The 26,445-nt window shown below is 47.8% G+C and overlaps 1 protein-coding gene across 1 annotated transcript; it reads right to left on the bottom strand.

The window, feature by feature from the left end:
* Window positions 1-2,340: 2,340 nt before the first annotated feature.
* On the bottom strand, window positions 2,341-15,603 carry LOC135918114 (uncharacterized). The gene is made up of 3 exons (XM_065451772.2): window positions 14,111-15,603; window positions 7,957-7,963; window positions 2,341-2,441 (listed from the first exon to the last, which is right to left on the bottom strand). The coding sequence occupies exons 1-3, from the start codon at window positions 15,308-15,310 to the stop codon at window positions 2,341-2,343; spliced, it is 1,308 nt and encodes a 435-aa protein (XP_065307844.2). The 5' UTR covers window positions 15,311-15,603.
* Window positions 15,604-26,445: the final 10,842 nt, after the last annotated feature.

Raw genomic sequence — 26,445 nt, 5'->3', positions numbered from 1 at the left:
CGCCGCCATGTTGGTGGCCAATTCCTTCCCATCATTCCTAATACGACGATCCTGCGTTTACATGCTCTGCGAGAGTCGACTCGCGCCCGTAAATCTACCCTCGCCTGGCGCACTAATGCCATGCGCCTTCGTAGCGCATTACTGCTGTTTACATGAATGTGATGCGCTATAAATGCGATGCGATGCGACGTTGTCGCATTCATAGCCGCGTTTACATGAATGCGATGCGATGCGACGTTGTCGCGTAAACGCGGCTTGTGTGTGCTAGCACACGTCCGTCTGTTTTTATTATTTTTGTACTTCGTCTCTGGCTGTGTCGAGTTCACCTTAGTTATTCTTCCGAGGCTGTCCTTTCAGGCGATAGTGCAGGCTCGCCGATCCCCAGCCTGACTGCGCATTCTTTCGCGGCGAAATTTGATCGTTTTGCACCACTCGGTCTGCGCACTGGGGCAGGCACCACGTGCGCTCACTACTGTAGTTCCTTGTCACGCGATATCGTTTGCCTCTATCGCACACGCGATAGAGGCAAACAAAAGCGTACGACACGGCAGGTGTGTGCACAGTCAAACTAGTCACGGGAAAAAGGTGACCATACGGGTTAATCGACTGCTGAGTCTCGCGTTAGCACTTTCCTCGTGTCTACAGACGCAAGTGCTCGTCAAAGGCGATCTTTTAGCCCACCACCAAGGACGTATGAGGGCGAAGAAAATCCGATAATTACTCCGCCTATTTCCTGTCGTGTAGGGGTCAAAGCTCTGCCACGCCCTGCGGGGCGACATCCAGAGGCAACGCACTGTGGCGAATCCATAGTCTTGACGGCTATTCTGTGAAATAGAGGGGAGCGCGGGGTTCGAGGATGCTTAAGGCGACGCTGGGAAATGGGGAAGGTTCTACGGACTGCTGTGCAGCGCTTGCACAGCAAGATTTTTTGCGACTGCTGAATTCGGTACTCATAGCGGGAGAGGTCGATTGTGGCTACACGAAGAGTTCCGCAGCAAACCAACAAAGGTGGCTTAAACGGAAAAAGCATGGTATCGAACGTTTCTTTTTTTTTTCAGCAGCTGCAACCTGGGAAGTAATCAATCATTCCATTTCGTTAACATGAATGTGGGAATGGAGGTGTCAAGCTCAGCAATGCACCTGCAAAAAAAAATAAAATAAATAAGAGTGCATCCTCTAGTGAATACTCTGTTCGCTCGCGGCTCAAGAAAAAACGAATAAATCCACGTGAAATAATAAAGGCACTTTGGGGCTGGTTAATTCGTGTATGCGCGCTTTATGAGCACGCCTATATTTCTGTTCACGTATCGTCTTCTTCGCACAGTTTGAAATTTTGCGAAATCCACATACAAGCATTCGTCGCGGTGTTGACTTCTACTACAGCACTTGTGCGGAGGCAGCCGTGCACAAACTAATGTGTTTCAGATTACGGCCACCCACCGTAGAAAAGAGAAAGGGGACCATGCAAGTACCGTATTTATTCCAACCTAGGCCGGCCACCATTCTAAGGCTACATGCTAAATTCGGAAGGTGAAAAAAAGAACTTTCCTCAAGTGCAAGTCAACTCAGACAAACTGTAGTTGACAACAGCTACAAAAAAAAATTCCATTTATTACCAATGTCCAGTGTAAGCCACGAAATTTCCCGGCTGGCTGAGGCAGAGCAGATGTACTTATACAGCCTGCTCGGTTCCGATATGTCAGTGTCTCGCTGAAAGCTGTGAAAAGCTACGGCAGCGGATAATGAGGGCAAGTGCTGACTTCTAATTTTGGCGCTAACGGAGCGCCTTTTTCTTGTTCGGAACACCTCCTAATGAAATCCTCGTACCTACGCCTACTATGATGTTGGGCTGCTGAGCACGAGGTCGCGGGATCGTATCCCGGCCACGGCGGCGGCAATTTGATGAACGCGAAATGCTAAAACACCCCTGTACTTAGATTTAGCCGCACGTCAAAGAACCCCAGATGGTCAAAATTTCCGGAGCACTTCACCACGGCGTGACTCATAATCAAAAATTGGTTTTTGCTCGTAAAACCTCATAAAAAAACTACTCCTACCTAGAACTTTCGTAACTTATGCTCGTATGACAACCTCGTTATCCCAAGCCTGACATGACTTATTTTAAAGGGAAGCTTGTTTTGTCTCTTCCTTAGACTTTCCCACTGCTGCTGTCGCGCACGCCGCATCGGGGAGTGGTTCAGAGCTTGTACATAGATGACAAGCGCGAGTAAGATAGAAAAGGCGACGGGAGAAACTCAGCCTCACCCCACCGCGTCGAGTGCGCACAATACCCTCTAGAGCGCCCTGGCCGTCGCCAAATTTTCCGCTTGTCAGCTGTAATTATCCGTGACTCTCCTCAGAAGCATTGCAGAAGCTGCAGCGCTCCCCTTTCTGTGCGAGGCCAAAGGGGACGTGCGAGGCCAGAGCGGACGCAGATAGAACTGCAGAGAGGAGAGAAGGAGAGGGGGCACAGGATAAGCTCGCTGCTGCGTTGCTGCTATTTCTGAAAAATGAGCGCCGCGCAAATATGTCAAGTGGGCAACATACTCAGGGTTCCCAGAAGCAGAGTCGCATTAATTCAAGCGCACCGCAGGGTTCGGCATAGTCCGGGCGACCCTACGGAAGTGGTAGACTGTGAAATCAGCACTTCTGTGCCCGCTGCGTTAGCTTTACGGCTAGGGCATCGCAAGAGGTCCTGGATTTGATCCCAATCGCAACAGCCGCATTTCGATAGGGGCGAAATGAAAACTCACGTGCACTTAGATGTTGGGACACGTTAAATAACATCATGGTGCCAGAATTAATCCGGAGTCCGCCACTACGCCGTGCTTCATAATCCGAGTATGGTTTTGGCACGTACAGCCCCTGATTCAATTCAAGTTTAATACTTTTGCCACATGCGATGTGCCATGTAAGCCAATGACAACGCTCAATCCTCTCACAGGTTATGAACTATGGCGCTCAACAACTGCTCAAGGAAACACTTCTCCCTGTGTGTTCTGTGTACTTCGCAGACGAACAGCAGTGGTGCACGCAAGGGAACGTTTAACATCAACTCACCACCCTCGTGTTAGCCTAAACGTTAAAGAAATTAACCTTTAGCCGTCAACATTACCGCTAATTATCGTCAATCAAAGCGTTCAGCACGGAAACCTTCGCTTACATGGATTCCCACAGTGCGTGTGATCTGGATATTTTTTAATTCCTCTATTTCGACCTACAAAACCGGCGAATAGATTGACCTTACTGGAAGTGCCCTGTTCATGCAAGCGACCATATTCCGATCAGCAAGAAAAAAAAATAGAAACTGGTTAACAAGGCTCTAATAAATATAACCTCGCAGAGTCACTTTCCTGCTGTGTCGGTCAGGAGCAAAATTATAGCATAAAATTGGGCATTGAATGACGGTTCCTAAAACATTGTGCATTTGCAGATTGTCGCGCTCGTGCTGTGCTTTTGTTGTCTCTGTGTTTCTTTTTTTCGCGCTGTGACGTACCAACGAATCCAAGCAGATACAATAAAAGCCACCGGGGTTTCTAAATCTGCCTGGTCAAGCGGCATGGCGCAGGCACGCATTACAAAGAAAAACAAAAACAGACATGGTTGTTTCTTTTTCATCTTAGGTATTTGTACCACAAAAAAAATATGGGGTTTTACGTGCCAAAACCAATTTCTGGTTATGAGGCACGCCGTAGTGGGGGACTCAGGAATTTTAGGCCACCTGAGGTTCTTTAGCGTGCACCTAAATCTAAGTACACGGGTGTTTTCGCATTTCGCCTCCGTCGTGCAGCCGCCGTGCAGCCGCCCTGAACGGGATCCGATCCTGCGACCTCGTGCTCATCATCCCAACACCATGGCCACTGAGTAACCACGGCGGTTTATTTGCACCCCCAGATGCTGTAAAGAGGTCAGTAGCTAACTAGAAAAGCGCAAGTTACACGCTCATATAGGCGAAGTTCTTAAAGGGCCCCTGAAACGGTTCGGACAAATTTTGTAGGCGCGTAGGGTACAGCTTAAGTAGAACATTCGCACCACAATTTAAGTGAAGCGTTACGTATTAATGGAGCTGCAAGCGATTAGAAGTTACCCTCCTCCCTAGCTATGCTTTTCCTCCTCAACTCGCTCGCCGAGCGAGCGGCGCTAAGCTCCGCCTTCACTGGTTCAGCGTCACGATGCCACGTCACATCGCTCACTTCCGGTTGTTTAGGAGCACGCCATCTCCCGCGCGAGACCTCTCCGCTAGCCGCTTGGCCGTCGACCGAGAGCTGTCGAAGCAGCGTGCGTTGCGAGCATTCTGTCGTAGCGCCGAACGTGTCCGGTACTCCGCTAAAAACAGGCAAGCTGGTCATTTCGGCAAATGACTGGAGGCATAAACTCAAGCTGATGAAGGAACTTTAGCGTAGACGTACGTGAGCAGCCTGATCGGTCTGCACGGTCCAGACACTTGCTGGCGCAGCGCTTAACCAGTCAAACAAAGCGCTAATATTGATCTAACCAAGTGTAAAGCATTTTAAACATTTATAAATCAACGTGTTGATGATTACACTCCTGCGAAAAATACACACCAGCAGCAAAGAATACACTTCGTTGCTGCTACTGTGTGTGGTTGAGCTCTGTACCACCAGGTGGCTGCACCGTGCAGACCGTTCACATTTGCCCTTCTGCTCATCTCGTGGCTCATCCCGGCACAGTCAAGCGGCCAGACCCTGTCCCCTTGCGCTTTCGTTTGCCCTAATACTGGACTCGCGGTTTGCAGGTCGCTAGGTTCGCAGTCCACAAGGCAACAAGGTCGAATCATAGTGCTCGCGAAAAGACTGAGACCGACTCTGACCGCGGAGCTCTCGTCAAAATGGAGTACGTTGTAACACAAGCAGACGACACTTGCTGTGTGCCGGAAGTGCTGAAGTGTACTAAAAAACTATTCTTGTGTATTCTCTTTAAGTTATTTTCTTTTTACACAAACAAAGTAACTAACATTCCAACTATTACGAGCATCATTTGTTCACCATAAAGTTGGAAAAATTATCGACCACACGCCCTGGTCAGCCAATCAGATAGCTCGCCCATGTGACGTAATATGGGTTATTTGCATCATATGGGTAGGGGCGGCTTAAAATTCCGCCCAGCAGTGCGCTGCGATCGGCAGTGATGTGTATTTTTAAAACCTTATAATAAATTGCACGCTTTACGCAGAGCACTTAGATGCATCAATTAATGATCAGAAGAACCTACTCTAACGACTCAGTACATTTGTAGAAAATCGCCAAAATCGTTTCAGGGTCCCTTTATTAAATAAGACGTCGCGGTAACTTAGAAAGCATATTTCTTCTTTAAAAGTGTACTACTTTGTCGAATAAGGATGAACAATAATATCAGCAAGCGAAGGCTGCAATCTCCCCACAAGACATGCGTTGACGTACCTAATTAATACAGGGAAAATTGAAAAAAAAATTCCGATGACACCTAAGCGCTTCTTATGTGGCGGTGCCCCTCAGGCGGCACGCGCTCCGCATTTTAGTCATTGTTTGCGGAGGCACTGTGCTTTCTGCGTTCGTTGGACGCATGTGAATTACATTGCATTGGAAAGCTTGCTGTTTGCGCTTTACAATGTCACCAAGTGTTATCGCCTAGCCTGTAGCGCTCTCACTCCTTTGACTGCTGTCGAAACAGTGTGAGCAAGAAACGGCGTTTTTGCAGCACTAGCCTCCGTTATACTGCGTTTCCGGTGGAAGTGTTATGCATGAAATATGCAAGCAGATACGCAAGATTTCAATGAAGAGACATTCCGTCTAAAGCAATTTGAAATTCATGTAGGTGCTGAAAAGAACGGGCGAAACAATAAAAGTTCGAGAATGAATATCTTTATTTTTATTTTTCAACGCAGGTCAACAAAATTTATAGGTTTTCTAGGCTACACTGCACTTATAGTCTCTGCGAAGTTGTTTTGTGTTCTGAAGAACCGTTCGTGCTTTACTATTACTTCAACGTGGCAATTTATGGCTGTAGTTGCTCACGCATTACCGAAGGAGGAGCAAAACTATTCAAGATGCAACTGAAATTTCCATGAAACAAGCAGCAAGACCTTTTTTGCAATTCTGCTAAGAGAAAATTGTCTTATGTTGATTAAGGAATCTCAAGGGAGCAGTGAATTTAGTAAACTTTTTCTGGCGGCCACGTCCATGCAAATTGATAATCTTTTCCATGTACACACTAATTCACAATGAGTGTTGCACATTCGTAAAGCCATACAATGTCCTGAAATTACTAGCACTCACTAAGTTTACGAAGCAGTGCCAAGAAATAGAGAGTTTATTTCCAATAAATAGAGAGTTTTAGATCAGGGGAGGCAATCGGCTTCCGTGCGCAGAAACTAGGGGCGACGGTCCAGCGCAGATCGCTACATCTACTTGCGACCTTGGGTTGTTGGGGTGGCCGAAAACATCGATCCCCCAAGGCGGTCACGTTACCCACATGACTCTCGCGGCGTACGAGAACATACGAGAAGCGAGACCAGCCGAGACAAGCCACCCATCTCGCAACATAGAAGTATGGTGGCCGGCGAGGACCTGTGCACGTGTTCATTTCACGGCCGACCTGGTGAAGAAGCTGGTCGCGGAGCACACAGCTGCCGCCGTAAGGGCGGCATGACAAAATTTGCAGGAGGCCCTAAATAAACAAAACAGAGACCACAATGGATTATCCTGCAAGAGATGCCTAACTGCAGTTCACCAAACATATGTTTGGATTGCTTCTGCTCAATCTCAGTCGCAACGTATAGGCGTGTACATAATCTTACAAATATTTTGCCAAGTGTCGGCAGACATCGCTTTCATATATATTAACTGCTTTTCACAAAAATCGGTTAACGTACTTTACTTCATATGCTTGATTTCATATTTTAGATACTGATAACGCAGCAACGATCAGACGCTCACGGCGCTTCGAGCACATGAGACCTCACTGGGGCTTGCGTTAGGGGCCGTTTACGTATAACGTGTTTCTGCTTGCGTACGCAAACGCACCCAAGCGCTATGGGCCCTAACAACTTGCGTTTCCTAAATTAAACTTTCTAATAATAAACCTCACAGGTGTTTTTTTTTGCTGGTGGTGCCATCTGTGCAAAAGATAAGAAGCTGTATCACGTATAGGTTCCATCGGCTGTCGAATGTGGCGCCACTAAACATTAGAAAGTGGGCAAGACGCGGATGGATTATTTCTCCAGATTTGAGTGTGTGACTAATTCTAGTCGTGGCGTTCTCACCAGATGTCTTTGAGCAGCTGTCTGCAACCAGCAACGTGGTCCTAAGGAAGCTCATTCAATTGTGGCTGCTGGGGAAAAAAGAAAGAAAGCTCCGTGCATGGTACATCATGACTGCATGCCAGCTGTCCAACCGGTTAGGCCAGTGTGCCATTGTGCCCAGTATAATTGCAGATAAAGTAAGATTCCAGAAGTTTTCTGGGTGCTCTCTTTCTTTTACAGGTGTCTGTGGAAGCGTTTATGAAGGCTTCGCGGAACTTGTCCTCGCCTCCTCCTAGTTCCAAGGCTTGTAAAACGAAATCTGGAAGCTTGCTTTCCTCAAGTGATCAGGTACGATGTGTTTGGCAGAGTACTCTGTTTGCCCTATTCTACGCGGCGCCGGTTGAACGATAGGATTAGGACTAAACAATGAGCGAGTCCTTATTTCCCCAACTGCAGCAAAGAGTGTGGATAACTGCGTGACCTTTATCATTCTAAGCCACATGCAACAGACCGGATGCTACGGGTTCCCGTGCCCAGTAAAGCTTTGAAACACGTGATTTCCGCAGGTAGTCGTTAGGTACAAAGATATACCGTGTTACGTCTCAACACCACGAACGGTATTAATGGAACGCTTGCCACGTGTCAAACCACCGCACCTGCGAACCAAACGTCAGCGCGGCGTGGACAACGACTAAAAGCACACACCCCACCATTACCTGGAAACTGGAAAAAGGAAGAACGGGAGGGAACTACAACAACGAATTGAAAGGCGCAGTTAATTGAACGAGTCAAATCACCACCGATCCCTCAGAACTTATGTAGCAGTCAAGACAGCATGTAAAACGGCTGTTGCAGGATTCCAAGAAAGGCGCTCAACCCTCCCTTCACCTAGTGTTCCTGTATATGCTCCCGCAGGGAGCATATACAGGACCTTTACCTTGCAGATTGAGCGAAGAATGGGGTGGGTCATGCCGAACGAAACAGGTGTCGTGGAATGATTTCTTATTCTACAAATTCCAAACCAGTTTCTTCGAGGCGGAGTTACTGCAGGTTATGGATAGCAGTGGCTTGGTATCGCAACGGAGTCGACGATGGGGATTTGCTGCTGGACAGTCTTCGTATTCCCTAGTCGACTCGCCTAGGGAATACGATGGGATTAAAAGAGACTTTTAGCTCAGCGCGTTTACGTTTCGCTCCGCTCGCGGTCTCCACCGTTGCGCCAGCGGAGCGTCTCAAGAAAAAATAATTTTAGCCCGGCGGATCACTCACCCGGTCGAGCGGGGCGCTCTGCTTCCCCACCTAGTGGTCCCAATAGGAGTTACTGAGAAATAAATTTGAATTACGCTTGCTTTTATAATGCAAGAAATGTTGAATAAAGATATATTACATGTTCTCAGTACATTATTTGTTAATAATATACTGAGTACTAATGTACGGGTCAGCGCCGCAGTCACCGTCGTCGATGCAGAACTGCCGGCGTTCATGTTCGCGGCTGCCATCTTGCATTTCCCAAACACGCCCGCGCGCGCTTACGCACGCTCGCGCGCTGCGTATACCCTCCGCTGGGGAGTTCTTACCAGCGGGCGTAAATAGAGTTACTGTATATGCTTGTGGTAGCATATACAGTAACTCTAGGCGTAAACGCTGCTCCGTAAAACCGCTGGCCGGCTCAGCGAGGTGCGCATGCGCAGTCGTGTCTCCACTGACCCGCTCCGCTCGGCTGGCCGTAAACCCGCTGGGCTAAAACTCTCTAAAAACAGATACTCTTTGAGAGGGAGGGCAGAGGGTCCTCATGTAAACTGAGATGTTCAACTTGCTCCTGCATGGAGTGGGCTTCCGCACTGGAGCCGTGTAACTAAGCGAAGTAAACCCTTTTTCCTTCATTTATACAGATTGACATCGTATCCGATGGGCTTGGTGGATCCCATGCGCTGAATGCCACCCTAGCTTCAACAGTCGTTTTGACCCGCTTAATTATCACTCTCGCATAATGCGCGGACCCCCAAATCGCCCACTTTTTTTTTCAGTCACATCTACACAGATGTTTACACACCACAGTGCAAGACGTGTGTGGCGGCTTGCGCCGACCCCATACACTGGACATATCCCACGGCGACACACACCATTAAACACAGCACCAACCCTACAGTTAAAATCACGAAACCCGAACAGTGCGAGGCTGTGCTGCTCAGCTACAGTACACTCTCACGTGGCGGTGACGTTGAAGAACATAGTAGCAATACTGTGAACGGCAAAACTGACTTTTATTGGGCGAACCTGTGCCCACAAAAACAGGCTACACTTATAGCAGAACGATAGCGGCGAACACGGTCGGCGATCGTCAAAAATCTGATCAGCGGGTCAAGCGCGTCGGCTTTGATACAGCAGTCGTCGAATGTTCCAGACTAATCGTTGGGACCCGCGTGCCTTCCACAAAGTTCTACATTATTCGCGTTGCGCGCACATGCAATCAAGAGAGAGATAAAACTTTATTGTGTCCTTGATGGGGTTAAGGGGTGGCGGGGGTCGGGAGACTAACCCCCAATCCCCCCCCTTCCTCAGACGGCGGCCAGTTCTTGCTTTCTGGCGGCGTCTTCGGCCATCCGGACGGCCCAGAGCTGCTCCTCTGGGTCTAAGCTGAGCAGCAATGTCTCCCACTGGTCGGCCGTACTAATGATGCGTGTGTTAGTGCGGGAGGTGTTGGTCGGTGAGGCTTTGGGGCATTGCCAAATAATATGATTGAGGTCGGCGCGGGCTTTGCACGCTTTGCAGAGTGGTGAGTATGCGTCAGGGTACATGCGGTTGTAAAGCACGGGGTTCGGAAAAGTTCGTGTCTGAAGGAGTCGCCAAGTGGTGGATTGAGACTTAGTCAGTGATTTGTGTGCTGGGGGGTAGCGTAACCGCTCTCTGCGGTAGTACAGTAGAATTTCTCCGAACGTGACCATTCGGTCCCGCGCGTGACCGCGATGCAGAACAGAGGGCTGGTCGGGATCGGAAGACGCAGGAGAAGGATGATGCGCCCGGTGTGCGAGAGCTCGGGCGGCATCGTGTGCGGCTTCGTTTCCAGCCAGACCCGAGTGACCAGGGGCCCAGATGATCTGCACGCGGCGTTGCCTTGAGGGAGGAGTCCCAGAGAGAATCTTCTGAGCTTGGGGTGCTATTAGTCCTCTTGCGTAGTTACGAATGGCCGTTTTTGAGTCGCTGATGATGCAGTGTGCATTGGTAGCCGCGTAGGCCAAAGCGATGGCCGTTTCTTCTCCTACTTCGGGTTGCGTGGCGCATATTGATGCGGCCGCGGAGAGGTGGTACTGCGAACCCGCGACTACGACGACCGCCATGGCGTTTTGGTTGGGGTAGTCTGCTGCGTCCACGTAGGTTACGTCAGCGGCTTGGTCGTAGCGCTTTTGTAGTTGTTTAGCTCTTTCTGCACGTCGCTCCGGATTGTGTTCAGGGTGCATATTGCGAGGTATGGGCGGGATAACTAGCTGACCACGAATGTTTGGAGGGATGGGTACTTTTGGTCCGAATTGGGTGGTGTAGGTAATGCCTAGGGTGCCTAGAATGTGCCTGCCCGTGGTGGAATGGGCAAGTCGTTCGTATTGGCTAATACGGTGCGCTTCAATAAGCTCGTCTATGGTGTTATGAATGCCTAGGGCGTCCAGCTTCTCGTTAGAGGTGGTGATGGGAAGATGTAGGGCTTGTTTATAGGCCCTCTTGATCATGGCATTGAGTTTGGACTTCTCAGTTGCATTGAGTCTAAGGTACGGGGCGACATAGGTGATCCTGCTCAAGGCGTAGGCGGTTAGCAGGCGTATAAGGTTGCTTTCCTTCATGCCGTGATGTCGATTTCCGATGCGTGCAATGAGGCGAGTGGTTTGGTGTACATGATTATCTAATTGCTTGAGTATGTCCGTGTTTCTGCCGTTTTGTTGGATGCGTAAGCCAAGGATACGAATGCTAGGTACTTTAGGTATGCGTTGCTGGTGCACGCGGAGTTCCATCTCGGGTGGGTGAGGGTCTGGACGTCGACCTCCCCAATTAGGCTTGTACAGAAGGAGCTCCGATTTCTGTGGGGAACACGCCAGGCCGCGCGGTTCTACGTATGCAACGACCTCGTTGATAGCTTGCTGCAGCGTGTCTTGGATGTCTCCGTCGCTGCCCCCGGTGACCCACAGGGTGATATCGTCTGCGTATAGGCTATGCTTGAGGTTGGGGATGCTAGCTAATGCAGGCGGTAGTCCGAGCAAGGCCACGTTAAACAGAAAAGGGGATAGAACCGATCCTTGCGGCGTGCCTTTACTGCCTAAGTGAATAATTGGCGACTGCAACCCTCCGATGGTAATGGTGGCTGTGCGACCTGTAAGAAAATTCTTTACGTAGTTATAGGTTCGATGTCCAACCTGGAGTTGTGCCAGTTGGTTCAGTATGGCCTCATGCGTGACGTTATCGAAGGCCTTGGTTAGGTCTAGCCCCAAGATGGCTCTGGTGTCCAGCCTGGAGGTTTTGTCGCCATCGATAATTTGGTGCTTGAGCTGAATCATGATATCTTGAGCAGAAAGTTTCGGGCGGAAGCCAATCATGGTATTGGGGAAGAGGTCGTTGTCGTTCATATGTCTGTGTAAGCGTGTGAGGATGACGTGCTCGAGGACTTTTCCGACACATGAAGTCAGGGAGATAGGGCGGAGGTTTTCGAGTAGGAGGCGCTTCCCGGGTTTGGGAATCATAATAATTTTGGCTTCTTTCCATTGTGAGGGGAGGTTTCCAGTTTCCCAGTATGCGTTAAAATAAGCTGTGAGGGCTAGTATAGAATCCTCATCTAGGTTGCGAAGCATTTTATTAGTAATGCCATCAGGTCCCGGGGCTGAGTTAGGGCGGAGTGCGAGGATGGCTTCACGTACTTCTGCTGCTTCTATGGGAACATCCAGGTGGTCGTTATCGGTGCCTGTGTATGCTGGAGCGGGTGTGGTAGGTTGAGGTCCTATGTATCGGTCTATCAATTCTTGAAGAACTTGTGCGTCCGTGCCCGAATGGGTGTGAATAATTTTTTGCAAGTTGTGCGGTTGTGTGTTCTTGCTGTTAGCCGGATCGAGGAGGCAACGGAGGATATTCCACGTTTTGGGCAGGTTTGGTTGCTGCTCCATGCTGTCGCATGTGCTGTGCCAATTTTGACGAGTAAGTTGTTGTGCATAGTCTTCGATTTGAAGGGTGAGAGTACTAATACGCTTCCTGAGCGTTCGGTTGAGCTTGTTGCGTTTGTATCTGCGTTGCAGACTGGCGAGGGCTTCCCACATATGCAGTAATTTGCTATCTGCCTCCTGCAGATTGGCTTCCTCAGGCACCAATTTAGTAGCTTTGCTCGCGTCTTGCACCAAGGATGCGACCCAATCTTCGAAAGTGGGTTGGGTACCCGGGAAAGAGGTGAGGGCTCTGACCTGCCGGAAAGCGTCCCAGTTCGTTATGTGGAGTTGACGACCCTTAGGCTTTCGCGGGCCCACTCGAACTGTTGTTTGGATTAAATAGTGGTCGCTGCCCAAGTTGTCTTGTGTGTTGATCCAGTCTGCTTGTGGAATTCGTTTTGCGAATGTCAAGTCCGGAGTAGTATCTCTGCTAAAACTGTTTCCCATACGAGTGGGAGAAGTTGGATCCGTGACAAGAGTAAGACCTAGATTCTGTCCGTCAAGCCATAGTTGTCTTCCCTTTCGGCGGTCCATTGAGTATCCCCATGCCACCGCAGGGGCATTAAGGTCCCCTACGATGAGCAGGGGGGCTCCCCTAGCTACTTGATCTGCTTTGGTGAAAAGTCGTAGAAACCTATGTTGTTCTCTGGGGCTGCTGTACACATTGAGGATGAAGAGGCTCTGTTGCTTGCGCCTTGCAGACGGGATGATCTCCAGAAAAATGTGGGCTGCTGTATCAATGCCTGTGTGATGCTGTATAACCGGAATGTTTCGCTTAACTAGTGTGGTTACTTGGGGCCTGCGGTTATCATTGCAAACTGCGGTGTATGCCGCGTATCCCGACAGCTTAGCCGCTTCTCCGGTCTCTTGTAATGCGATAACATCGGGGGAAGTATGTGGTGCGAGAGAGGTAATGTATTGCTCTAAGTGTGCTCGCTTTCGCCGGAAGCCCCGGCAGTTCCACTGCCAAATGCAGTAGGTAACACGTTCTGGATTACTCGCAGCCATCTTTGTCGGGACGCGAGTACGGCTTCTTTAGGGGACCTGCTCTGGGACGGAGTAGGGTGTTTTCCAATTCTGTCAAACGGGTATTGTGATTTTGAGCCAAAGTTGCGACCATGTCTTGAAGCACTTTGCGCGTGTCGTCCATGTTTTCCTGTCGCTGTTGTTCTCTTGCCGCAAAGGCTTGCTCAATTCTGGGCAGTAGTAGCGTTTCTAGTTTCGCCGTAAGGAGGTTATCCATTGCGCGTTCGAGAGCTTTTGCAATGGAGGCGTCGAGCAATGTGGCAAGCTTACAATCTAATGCTTCGTTGAGGTTGCGTTCTATCCGCTGTTGCAGCTCAGTGAGGGCCTCACAGTTGACATTTCCTTCTGAAGTGTATGCTGGTGTTGCTACTTTTGAGATTGGTTCGAGAGCTTTGCGTTTGTGCGAGGTTGGTTGTTGGGCGGTTTGCGGGCAATCTATTGCAGGGACAGGAATGATGTCTGCATTTGATGGTAAATGCTTGGGTTGTGTGTCTGCAAGTTGGGATTTGAGATTAGCGTTTTCTGTCTTGAGTTCTTCTATCTCAGCACGTAAGGATCGGAGCTCCTGCATGAAGCTGTGCATGGTAGCGTCACTAACTGTGTTCACTGGGGTTGCTATAGGTTGTGTGGTGTGACCTGTGTGGGAGACAATGCTGGCCCAGCTTACCTTGGGGGGTGCGTCTTGCACTTTGACTGTGGTCGTTTTAAGGCTTGTGTTTCCTTGCTGCTGCGGCGGTGTTGAATCCGGTCCGCTCCGAGAGTGACTGCGTCCTTGTGACTGACTGCGACCTCGGGAGCGGCTGCGTCCACGAGACCGACTGCGTCCTCGTGAATTGCTGCGTTCGGGAGCCTGCGGTTGTAGTGTTGACTTCGGTGTTGGCAGAGCTGAGTCTCCATTTGCAGAAGTCAATGGCCCCATCTCCTGGTCAGCTCCTTGTTGTCCCAGTCGTAGGCGTTCCCATCGTCGTTGGAGTAGGAAGTGTGGTGTCTGGAAGCGGCGATGGCAGGACTTATCACCAGTCGGGTGGTCTTTGCCGCAGAGCGCGCAGCAAGGGTGGCAGGGGTGATCATCCGGTGGATTTACTGTGTCACAGCTCTTGCATTTCTTCTGGGTTGGAGTGGGGCATACATCGGCCCTGTGGCCGACGGTCCCGCAGATGTCGCAGACCTCGATGCGCTTCTTATGTAGATAGCATTTGTATTCTGCTCCGCGGTAGTAGACATGGTACGGTACTTGCTTTCCGTCGAATACGATGAGCACTGAATTAGTCTTGCCCATGCGTCGGGCCTGCAGAATCGTAGGGTTCTTCTTGTAAATGAGACTGTTGGTAATGTCTTCTTCCGTGTCATATGAAGGGATGTTATGTATGACTCCTTTGGCTGTGTCCTCCGGCGGTGTGACGTATGCTGTGGCAGCGTAGCGGACTGCTCCGATGGGGAGACTGCGGATGCGACAGTATTTTGCGGCGTTAGACATCATTGGCGTGCTAACTACAACGACATTATTATCCGTGCATGAGCGGTAAATGTCGTCCTCTGCTTCTTTGGTTGTAATGCCCGTGATCTGTAGTATTGAGTCGCGTATCTGGGCGTCTCCTAGTTTGGACACGTTGAAACCGTCTCTTGGGCGTATGACGATCTTGATATCATTCTTCGGAAGTCGTGGTTGCCGTGGTACGCGTCGGCGTAGTGCGGGCTGCTCGGTAATCTCGGTGCGTGCGCTTGCTGTTGCACGGAGGGATCCGTGTATGAGTTGGGATGATGCCTGCGTAGTCTGTCGTTGCTTACGGTGGCTGACAAGCCACCCTGCTTCAACGGAAACTTCTTCGGGGGCTATTTTCGTGCCTTCAACCTCTACTACCTCCATGACGAGGGGAGGGGCTGCACTTACTTGATCTCACGAGGGTGCGAGTCGTTGGGCGAAGTCCTCGGGAGCCGGGACTGCGACAGCGACGCCGCGCACCTTCGTAGCTGCGGCGCACCTGTCTCTCGGCCAGACGGAGCAGCTGAAGGTCTTGTTAGGGTTAGCAATCTTGTGGTCGTAGAAACCCTTGTCCTGGGTCCCTGGCGTCGGGACTGGTCTTGATCGGTAGCGGACCACTTCCGGAAGCTGGTTCCGACGTTAGTTTGGGTCCAGCGGTGATTGTTTGGCCACAAGAGTTTGAAATATACGGAGCCCATACGGGGCGCGTGCACTCCGTGAGCGTCGTCGTCGTCTTCTCCCACATGCAATCAAATTACATAAGGTTCGGACACAGACAGCAGATGGAACCATCGGTAACATTCGAGAAACATCCTATACCTGCAGGCGTGTCCTGCGCTGTGCGATAACATTTGTTAGGCGGTGAAACATGTCGCCTGACAAAGACAAGTACACGTGTCAATACAGTCCAGCTCAGCGCATGCCTGCAGAACCAACCCTGGGCCTTCCGGCTGGCCGACGAGGCCGCCAAGAGTCAATGTGTGGCCGCCGCCTGAGGAGGGAGAGCTCCGATGGGGCTAGTCTACCGGACCTTGAACCCCTTCACCAAAGCAAATACAATTAATAAAGTTTCCTATCGCCCTCTCTCCCTTTGTAGTTCTCACTGCACCATCTAAGATTACTGCAGTGATTGCCGTCTGCTTGTTGAGGTGCATGGCAGCCAATCGAGCAGAGTTTCTCGCCATTTCTTTTCGCGAAGCCATTCCGCCATTGCATGCGCAACAGTGCACTTGCGTTCGAAAGTCCCCTTATTCAGCAGAATAAGAAGGAAAAAGCACGGAAAGCCCGGAAAAGGCAGACAAACTCGTGCACAAGGTACGCTATGCAGACTGATGACGATTAGAAAAAAAAAGTACTTTCGGCAAATACTCTATTTATGCAGTTCTTCCACGTGCAGAGAGTTTGATCTTATTCCTGTGTCATGTGGAGGTAGACAAACTGTCCTTCGCGGAAGCAACGAAAACGGCTGTCGGCGAAACTTGGAATACATCGCAGGGCTGTGCGCAAGGGTATGCATGAGTGCTGCCGATCGCCATTGCCATCAAAACACTTACCCGATGAGTGATAGTAGCGGTGAGCGCGTGCATATTTCCTAGAGCGAACGTTCTGCGCTGCCGCTTCTTTTACCGTCTCGCTGTACCGCGGCTCTTAAACTGGAATGACGCGACCCCCAATACCATTCGTGTGGGCTATCACGCGGGTTCACCAACTAACCCGCGACAGCACGGCACGTGCGCCGGAAGTGTGCGTGATTTCCGCCTTAATAAAAGAGCCTATCCACTGTACTATGCTGTCTATCTTGTAGGGGTGCCCGAATAGTAACTTTTGACACACAATATAATACTGCCATAGAAAAATTGAATCGAACATTATTATATACGCCATGCGAATTTCGCGCACCTCTGCTAGAATTTCATTGCCGGTAAACTTATCGCCACAGTACGCATGAAACCTTCGAATTTGGAGGTGCTGTCCCGTGATGGATTTTTACGACTGCAATATATTTAGGTAAACGACCAAAAAATTACAGGGTCTCTTAAGATCTCTCTTAAGAGGGGAACGGCGAAAGCCTACTCTTCCTCCTCTTATCATTCGCCTCTTTCTCTTCTTTCATTTCGCCACTACTGTTCACTACTAAGAACACTTAATCATTTGTAACCAGTTGTGGTCATTACAAGCCGTCGTTAGACATGTTGGTCATATGATAGTCATGGCAAGTCATTTAAGTAATTATTAGTCATTACTTGTCATTACTAAGCATTTTCAGTCATTTCTAATGAATTGTAGTCATTACAACTTGCCGTTAGACATATTGGTCCCTTCGTAGTCATTACAAGTAATTTGTCATTGTTAGTCATTACTGCTCACTACTAAGCATTTCTAGTCATTTGTAATTAATTGTGGTCACTACAAGCCATTGTTAGCCATGTTGGTCATTTCATAGCCATCAGTTGTCATTACAAGTCATTTCAGTCGTTATTAGTCATTACTGATCATTACTAAGCATTTTCAGTCATTTCTAATTAATTGTAGTCGTTGCAATTTGTTGTTAGACATATTGGTCCTTTCATCCTCATTGGTACTCATTACAAGTCATTTCAGTCATTACTGGTCATTACTAGTATTTTTAGTCATTTCTTAAGAATTGTAGTTGTTACAAGTTGTCGTTAGGCATATTGGCCATTTCATAGTCATTACTAGTCATTACAAGTAATTTCAGTCATTACTGCCCACTAGTAAGCATTTATAGTCATTTGTACTAAATTGGGGTCATTACAAGCCGTCCTTAGACATATTAGTTATTTCGTAGTCATTTTAGTCCTTACTACTCATTAGTAGACATTTCCAGCCATTTCTAATCAATTGTGGCCATTACAAGCCGTCGTTGGACATATTAGTAATTTCAGACTCATTACAAGTCCTTACTTGTCTTTATTAACCTCTACTAATCTCTATTATAACGTTATCATTCGATAACTGTCACTAAAACCATTTTTATTTTTTTATTCTGTCTTCATATGGCGGGATGACGCTTCAGCGGGGGCTCCGGCGGTCAGGTCTGCGTACACAAACGAGCCTAGAAAGGCTTTCGCCTCAAAGAGCCCCTCACCAAGCCCCTCAGCAAATTTTGGTTATACGCTGCGAGTTGTTACGTGTCCTCTAGGCAGCGTTCTGTCGGAAAATTTTTTCAAATCGGCTCATTAATAGCCGAGATAGAAATATTTTAGTGCCGCAAACCCGTGATTTCAGCAGGCAGGCTCCACTGCCAAGCAGTACGCTCTCTCCACTCGCCCCGTCTAGCATACGCATGCGAAATTCCTTCCCTGCGTTCTCCCATACCGGACCTCGAGGATCGCGTGACGTACACGTCACGGGCCCCGCCTTAATTTCTTTTTATTTTTTTTTTTCGCTCCTCGCTTTTTGTTTTCGGCGCTACCGACTTACGCCAACAACGTCGCGCGCGAGTTGTTGTCCCGTTTGCGCAGGTTGTGCACAAGGAAACATGTCTAGCGGTATAGTTCAGTGCTACACGATTACTGAGGCAGAACAAGTGGATTGCAGAGCGTGATCACGCGCTGGAACACGGTAGAAAATGTCATAGTTTCGGTACTTACGCATGTGTCCGCATGACCGTGGGAACAAGCACACGAAGCGGAAGTACATGTCGCTGGCTTCCGTGCGAATTAAAAAAAAACACACACACACACACATTCCATTTGTGCGTTTCATTATTTCTCTAAACTTCCATTCGTCAATTCAAGCAACAAATCGCACAGATAACAAATGTTGTCTTGAATAATTCTCGAAGTCACGTGTCACCATGAGCGACGTCACACTGCGGACATGATTGCGTAGGCGCAGGGCCACGATTACGTCACCGTCCGGCTTGGAGTGCAGCGGCCGCGAGTGAAGAGAGTAATGGCGTTCGGAATGAAATTTCAGATATTTTCGCGGCGCGTGGCAATGTAGTACTTTGCAGACATGGAAACTATCATATATATCGTCTTACAGACTTGTGCAAGATGATATAATTAGTATTTTCTTCAAGTTTCTCTCACAGTCCATCCCCCAGCAATAGTTATCTCAAAGCATACACGCACAAGAACGAAGGAATCGAAAATAATCCCGCCCCATTGCTGCCTGACGTCAACAGGCACGAATCAATTCCGGTTTTACCACGTGACTTCTTTTGCCTGAGTGCTGCCCTCTGCGCTTCGTCCGTGCGCCGTACAGACCGAAAATCTCAGCCATTTATGACATCTGTATTCTAGCACCCGAGCACTGCAAATACTGATGACAACCATTGCACGAGCTTTGTTCGCATCCTTTAACACCGCGACGAGTGCCAAAAAACCATTCATTCGGCTAGGGGCACTATAGGAAACAAGAAGGTTTTCAAAAGGGAGACCGGGCAAGAGCCTGCGCACGCGAAGAGGGAAACTGGCAATCGACATAGTATAGGGCGCTTAAAGTCTGCGTCCGTTTTCCTAGACCATCGTGTGAATAGCGGCTGCTTACGTTCCTTAAGCTTCTTATGCGTTGTTCGTTGATGAGGAATTGTTGTTACTGCGGGGGAAGAAGACATCCCTTGCCGCCGTTATCGTAACTATATCGCACAAGGTGCACATTTGAACTATTCCACAGCAGGCGGAGCTATCATGGGTTTGCGTTCCCGCAAGTGGTCACTATCTCATATGCTTCTCCAGATCAAAGCTGACAGGCTTCGGCGAGTGCAAGATCCGGCACGCTTGCAACAAAACATGGCCGGTTCCCAAATCCCAATTCATGTTCACGCTGTCTGCAAACCGTGGTGCAAGAAATAAAAGTAAATGGCGCCTCTTACTTTAACGACACCTGTTTTAAGATGCGCGAGAATAGTGCTTTAATAGTCTACACGTAAAGCCTCTCCGTCGCACACGTATATAAAAGCACCCTTTTTGCCAGACTGCAAGGTGCGCAAAAGGGGCTCTGCGTATTGTTGAATCTAAGTAATGGAAACGAGTTTGCTGTGGGGCTTCTGAACGTAGGCAAAATAGGCATCAGATCAAGCGGCAACATGCAGTCGAAACAAAACCACAGTCAGTGGTACACAGAATTCTAATTGCTATGCACGTGCATGTGGTACGGTTTAGCTTACAAAAGCACCGCGACTTCTTCGAGCATTCGGGCCTGGCCACTCCGCTGTTCCACGTGACCCAACAGTGCCGGTAACAACGCTCCTCGAGCAAGTCACTCCACTAACAAACTGTCCTTTTTTCATTTTACTTAGTTCTTATGTTGTAAATATTTCATTTTTACTCTACGCTCTCTACTAAACTTTACGCCTACTCTTTCATCGCAGATCCTCCTCCACTGCTGACCACCCTTCAGGTGTCAGGAGACTGCGCTAGACAGTTACTGCGGTGAATAGAAAGTTCCTTCCCATTGCAACTATCTGTCTATAGGCACAAAGCTACATTTGCCGCTTCAAGCTAGAGCGTTATCGGGCCCTTACTTTGTAGAATGCTGAAAAAAATAACAAATGTACACACTATATATATCAAGAAAAAGAAACATAACTTGTTGACGATGAACTTTACTGAAGGTTCTGCCCATTCCAGTCTCAATCTCTCTTTACTATAAGTGTTGTGTTCAGGCGGTAGTGAGCACTGCTCTCTGCAGGATGTCTGTCGAGACAGTTTTCGAAGCAGCGGCCGCCACTCACATGACAGCCACGTGGAAGTGCCAGTGACGAATTACTTAGCATGACTATTTAGAATCGACAATTTTACATAGAGAAACGTTCGACCGAAACATTGGTGAAAGTATGAGCGTGAAGAAGGTGCTGACGCGCAGCACCAAAATAATATTGGTGCCAGGCATCTCATCCTGAAAAGAAGGAGGAGGGGGCATTTTACTCAACTGCAGCACATCCGTAGGACGTTCTCGAGGCCTAGTTGGTTCATACTTGAAAGAAGGAAAAGAAATGATGGATTCCACGCATTGCGGGAATCGATCACAACGAAGATTTCTGTGCTGTTTGTTTTGATTGACGATAAGTAGCAGTGATGTTGATGGCAAGTGTTTAATTTCTTCAACTTTTTGTCAACACCATAGTGGTGAGTCGATGTTAAACGTTTCCTTGTATGTACCACTGCTGTTTGTCTGCGTAGTACACAAAACACAAAGGGAGAGTTGAGGCGTTGTTGTGCACCATATTTCATAACCGTGGTTGAGCATAGCAATTCCCTCACATGGCGCATCGCATCATGACAGAAGCATTAAACTTGAATTGGATTATGGGACTGTACGTGCCAAAAAAACATGTCGGATTATGAACCAGGCCATAGTGGCGCACTCGGAATTAATGTTGGCACCGTGGTGCTCTTTAACATGTCCCGAAATCAAAGTGCGCGATCGTTCTTTATCTCGCCCCCGTCAAAATGAAGCTGCCTCGGCCAAATCCGAGACCTCGAGCAATGCCAAAGCCGCTAAGCTATCGCGGCGGGCACAGAAGTGCTGATTTCACGTGCGAGCGCTTCCGTTGTGTCGCCTGGACCCTGCAGTGCGCGTTAATTAATGCGGCTCTGCTTCTGCACGTCCTGCGGAAGTTGTCCGCTAAGCATACTTGCATGGTTTCATGTCTCAGAAATAGCAGAAACTCACCGTACCGTAACTTGAACTTAAGTTTATCCAGCGTTTTTTTTTGCATTCTCACGTCCCCTTTTCGCTATCCCCCCACCCTTGTATTTGGATGGGAACTGCGAGCGAAAAGTAGCAAGGCTGTTATTCACTCGTTTCGCGTGTGCGTTGGTTCTACCCATTCTATACATTCCCCCCCTCCTCTCTTCCATTCTATCTAGCTTCCCTCTGGACTTGCACGTTGGTAGAAAGGTAAGCGCTTTCGGTACGTCACGGATAATTACAGCTGTGAAGAGGACAAAGTGGCAATGACCCGGGAGGTCCAGAAGGCATTGTGCACATTCGATGCCGTGTGGTCCAAATGAGTTCCTCCGGTCTCTCTTCTTCTCTGCCACGCTCATTCATTCCATGATATACGCTTTGAATCACCCCCGACGCGGTGTGTCGACAGCGGCAGCAGCAACAGCAGCAGTAGTGGTAATGTCTAAGGAAAAGGCAAAGAAAGCTTCGCTTAAAAATGAGGCCAAGCGGAAGGAACGCTCGTGGTGTGTGTTCCCTCCACTTGTACTCGTATTCTTTCTTTTTTTTCCGCAGTTTTCATCCTTCTTCAAATACAGCACATCGCCTGTCGCAGCGTCGCCACATGGACAAACCGGAGCGTTCTGCAACGGCGATGAGCATATTTTGTTCCTCTTATTTTATGGATGGATGGATGCTATGAGCATACCCTTTGGTATGGGGTGGTAGGTTGCACCACCAAGCTCCTGTTGTCATATTGCCTAATGTCCTATAATGTTAACAGAAGAAAAAAAGAAAAAAAAAACATGAAGAATTCCCATAACCAAAGTTTCTGAGCCTCGATTGGGAACTTTGTTTTTGTACATCGTTGTTTGTCGTTTCCTTATTTTTCGTTCACCAATCTTCCAATCGCATCTTACTGTTTACTTTACTAAATGTTCACTTTCCCCCCAGCTCTCGCCTAATCCAAGGGCTTCAAGGACGCCAGAGGTACCTAAATCGACCGCTGGACAGATATCTTCACATACTTATATAACGTGCTCCGTCGTTTCTGTAGCACTTCCGCAGTAAGCAAATGTTTCTTCTTCCTTCTTATATCTCGCTTTATAAGTGGCAGCTCGAAGGGATCCTGATCTCGTTTCGAAAGTAATGCGCTTGCCTTATAGTTATGATAAATTCTTTTTTTTCCTGATTTCGTTTTTTCCTCCTAAATAGTTACTCATAGCTGGTTTCTTTTCCACTGCCGCCACCGATGAGATTATCACAGCCTCTCTGATTTTCCGATTGACGCTCTTTGTTGTCCTGTTTCTTATCATATATGTCGTATGCTTGCTGGTAAGCTTCCTAGTTCTTTTCCTTCACTGCGAACCAATGTTTTTTTCCTGCACAAATACCTGAGAACTCTCCCAGCCCATCTATTTTCTTCAATAGTCCTCAGTCGTTCCTTATAATCAATTTTACTGGCAGCTTCCCTCACTTCAAATTTTGTCGAGCCCATATCACCCGGCACATATTCATTCGTAGTCTTCCCGGGAGCGCCCAATGCGATGCGTCCCACTTACCTTTGGTTCCCATTGCGTCCTCATTGTACCTCCAATTTAAAGCAAACAACCGCATTTCCAAAAGTAATTCCTGGACCATTGCACCTTTCCACTTACCTCAGAGCACCTCGTACCTATTGTATCCCCACAGCGCTCTGTGCTACACTATGGCTGTATTTCTCCTCCCTTTCACTGTTATTGTTTTTTCCGATGTTTCCATAAATCTATTGCCTTTGTTTATCCACATACCAAGGTATATATTCCGTTACCCGAGGTATTTCCTGACCCTGTATCGCCACTGTCTGTTCACTGTTTTCATTGAACATCACAACACCTGATTTTGTAACACTAAGTTTCAAACCTAAATTGTTGCCTTCATGTCCACAGTTATTAGCCAGACGTTGCAAATCACTTTGCTTATTAGCTAGCAACACAGTATCGTCCGCATAAAATAAACCTGGAAGATGCTGCTCTACTACTGTGCCCGCCTGTTTGTATGAGAGGTTAAACCTGATATTACATCCCACTATAGCGCCCTTTCCGTTCTCACCATGTGCGTCATAAACAGCAGTGAGGATAATGGGCACACTTGCCTCAGTCCCTTGCTTAGGGACTTGTTGAGGGAAACATGACCTAGTGGCGTCGCCTGGTGGGAGAATCTGAACTACACACAACATGGAGACCATGATACCATCACTTTAATGTTGAAGTGAATGCTACTGACCCGTTTTTCGAGTCTTGCGTTGCGACTGATAGAAAGGTTTAGTTACGGGACGCAAGTGGCTTGCGTACGCGAGAACTAGGGGCGACGGTACTGCGCATCCGCAGACCACTACGTGTGTTTGTGTCCTTGGGTTGTTGGGCTGGCCGAAGACATCACTGCCCCTAACAGATCATGTTACCCACGTGAATCTCGCGGTGTACGTGAACTTACGAGAAGCGTGACCAGCGGAGACAAACCACCCATCCCACCACAGAAACACAAAACATGACTCCACCGGCGAGGACGCGTGCGCGTATGCAATTCACGGCCGACGTGCTAAAGAAGCTGGTCGCAGAGCACACCACGATGTCGCCCTAACCGCGGCATCTCAAAATTTGCCGGAGGCTCTTAATAAACGAAACACAAACCACAACGAATCATGCTGCACGAGACGTCTAACTACATTTACCAAACCTATGTTTGGATTGCTTCGGCTCTGCCTTAGTGGTAATGTAGGCGCGTAGGTAATCTTATAAATCTTTGGCCTAGTGCCGACAGACATCGTTTCAGATATATTAATTTCTTTTAGAAATAGTGTAATCTGCTTTACTTCATATGCTTGATTTCATATTTTAAAAGAATGATAACGCAGCAATGATCAGACACTGATGGCGCTGCGAGCGCATGCAACCTCAGTGCGGCTTGCGTTTGGGGCCGCTAACATATAGCCAGGCCCCGCACCATCTCAACAAATGGCCAAAGAGAGCGAAAAAATCGACTGTGCGTCGCTGTTAAGAAAACCAGCATAGTAGGATCACTTCGGGATGTTTACGTTAGTTCCAATATTTCCCACTACAGGCATCGTAATAAGCGGAATTTTATCTTATAAACGTTTTCCTACAATTATTAAAACATTTTTATTATATAATAAAGAGGGCAAAATTATTATTGCTAATTAGATAACGTACTCTTTATTAGTAAGTTAATTGTTTCCTTGTCACTATAAGCGCAAATAACGTTCAGCGTCATTGATCTTCCACGTGACCTCTCCTGGAATTAAAGATTTTTTTCTGGTATTTTCCCGTTCACTGCGGCACGGATTCATTCGTTCGTACACTTAGACTGGTTGTTTCTTTGTTGCTAAAATTAGTTTATTGCGCTTAGATATCTCGCGTTATTTAACGTGGGGTGAAGTGACGTGCTTGCAAGCGGACATGCAAGCCCGAAAGCTAGGTTTCGGTCGTGAGTCATTCGGAACACGTCTGCATCGAAACGGGAGCTGGATATGCTGCAGCTGACAAAGGCAATAACGGTGAGTCGTTAAAGACCGCTGCATGAATCGTTTTGTAATATTCGTCTCATTTCCTTGCAGGCGGAGACAAGTTAACGAACTAGATATTGCATTATATATGGGGAGTCAGGATCCTCCGTTGCTGTTTCCTGAATAAACCTTTATTTGCGAGGCCGTCGTTATACATGCACAATAAGGAAAGACACAGAGAGCGATATTGGAACGCACGTCACATATTTTATCTTATTCTAGCCGTGGCAATAGGTGACTGAGTAGAGTTATCAATACACATATAATTTTTTTTTCGAGCCCGCCGGTAAATTCTTTCGTTCACAAAACCGAATAATCCTTCGGTAAAATGAAGTGAAAGTACAGAATTTAATGTATAAACAGCTGCAGTCCCGATAATTCACTCATATTTCGCACTTGTTGGTTCAAAATGTTCTTGTTGTTCAGTTTGGTTTACCGTAGGGCATTTATTTTTGAACTAGTAAAGTGGTGCATCACGTTCGTGCAGAAAAATAATGCATCAGTTCGAATAACTTTATGGCTTTCATGCATTTGCTTGTGGAAGCAGAAGTCTGATCTGTTCTAGTGTATAAATGAGTGCACACATGTGCTCATTTGTGATCTTAATAATACTTAAGCTGTTGACATGTATTGTAGTTAGGCAGACATCAATTTTATGAACAATAGCAATATTTATTTAACGTACTGCTTAAGCACCCTAGAACAGACAGTGTACATTTGCATGTGTTCTGTAGTCGCAATCCATTACAATATATCACACCTTTCTGCATTTCATATTGAAAAATTGTGCTTTTCAATTTCTGATGCACTCAACAATTCTGCTCCAGACATGCAGTAATGAGAAAGGCCCCAGTATAAATCAACACACTCCACGCACTAAACAAAAGCTGCTGCCTGCTACAAGGACATTGTGTGGACTTTGGCTGCTACAACAAGGTAAACGAAAACTGGTTGTAAAATAAATATGCTTGATATATGTTGCATTGGCTTGCTAATCTTGAGATACGTCATTTGTTTGCAGCAGATATGAGTGTTTGTTCATATTTATGGTTCAGTATAATTGGTATGAACATTAAAAAAACACAACATGAGTTTGCCTAATCTGTGCTTTATCTCATGTGTCACTCTTCTGCCCCAACAGAGCCTATGCCAAGCACATATTGGTTATCATAGGAGCTCCCATCTACACCAAAAGGCACGGGCTGGAGCCGAATTTGCAAGGCTTTTACACCGCGAACAAAGAAGCGCATGCAGAAGAATTTGCGTGAGGTATCAAGTCTGCAGACAACTGTATCAAGACTGAAAAGAGCTTCAG

Source organism: Dermacentor albipictus, chromosome 8, assembly GCF_038994185.2.
Source record: "Dermacentor albipictus isolate Rhodes 1998 colony chromosome 8, USDA_Dalb.pri_finalv2, whole genome shotgun sequence".
NCBI lineage: Eukaryota > Metazoa > Arthropoda > Arachnida > Ixodida > Ixodidae > Dermacentor > Dermacentor albipictus.
This window is presented reverse-complemented; position numbering and strand designations above follow the sequence as displayed.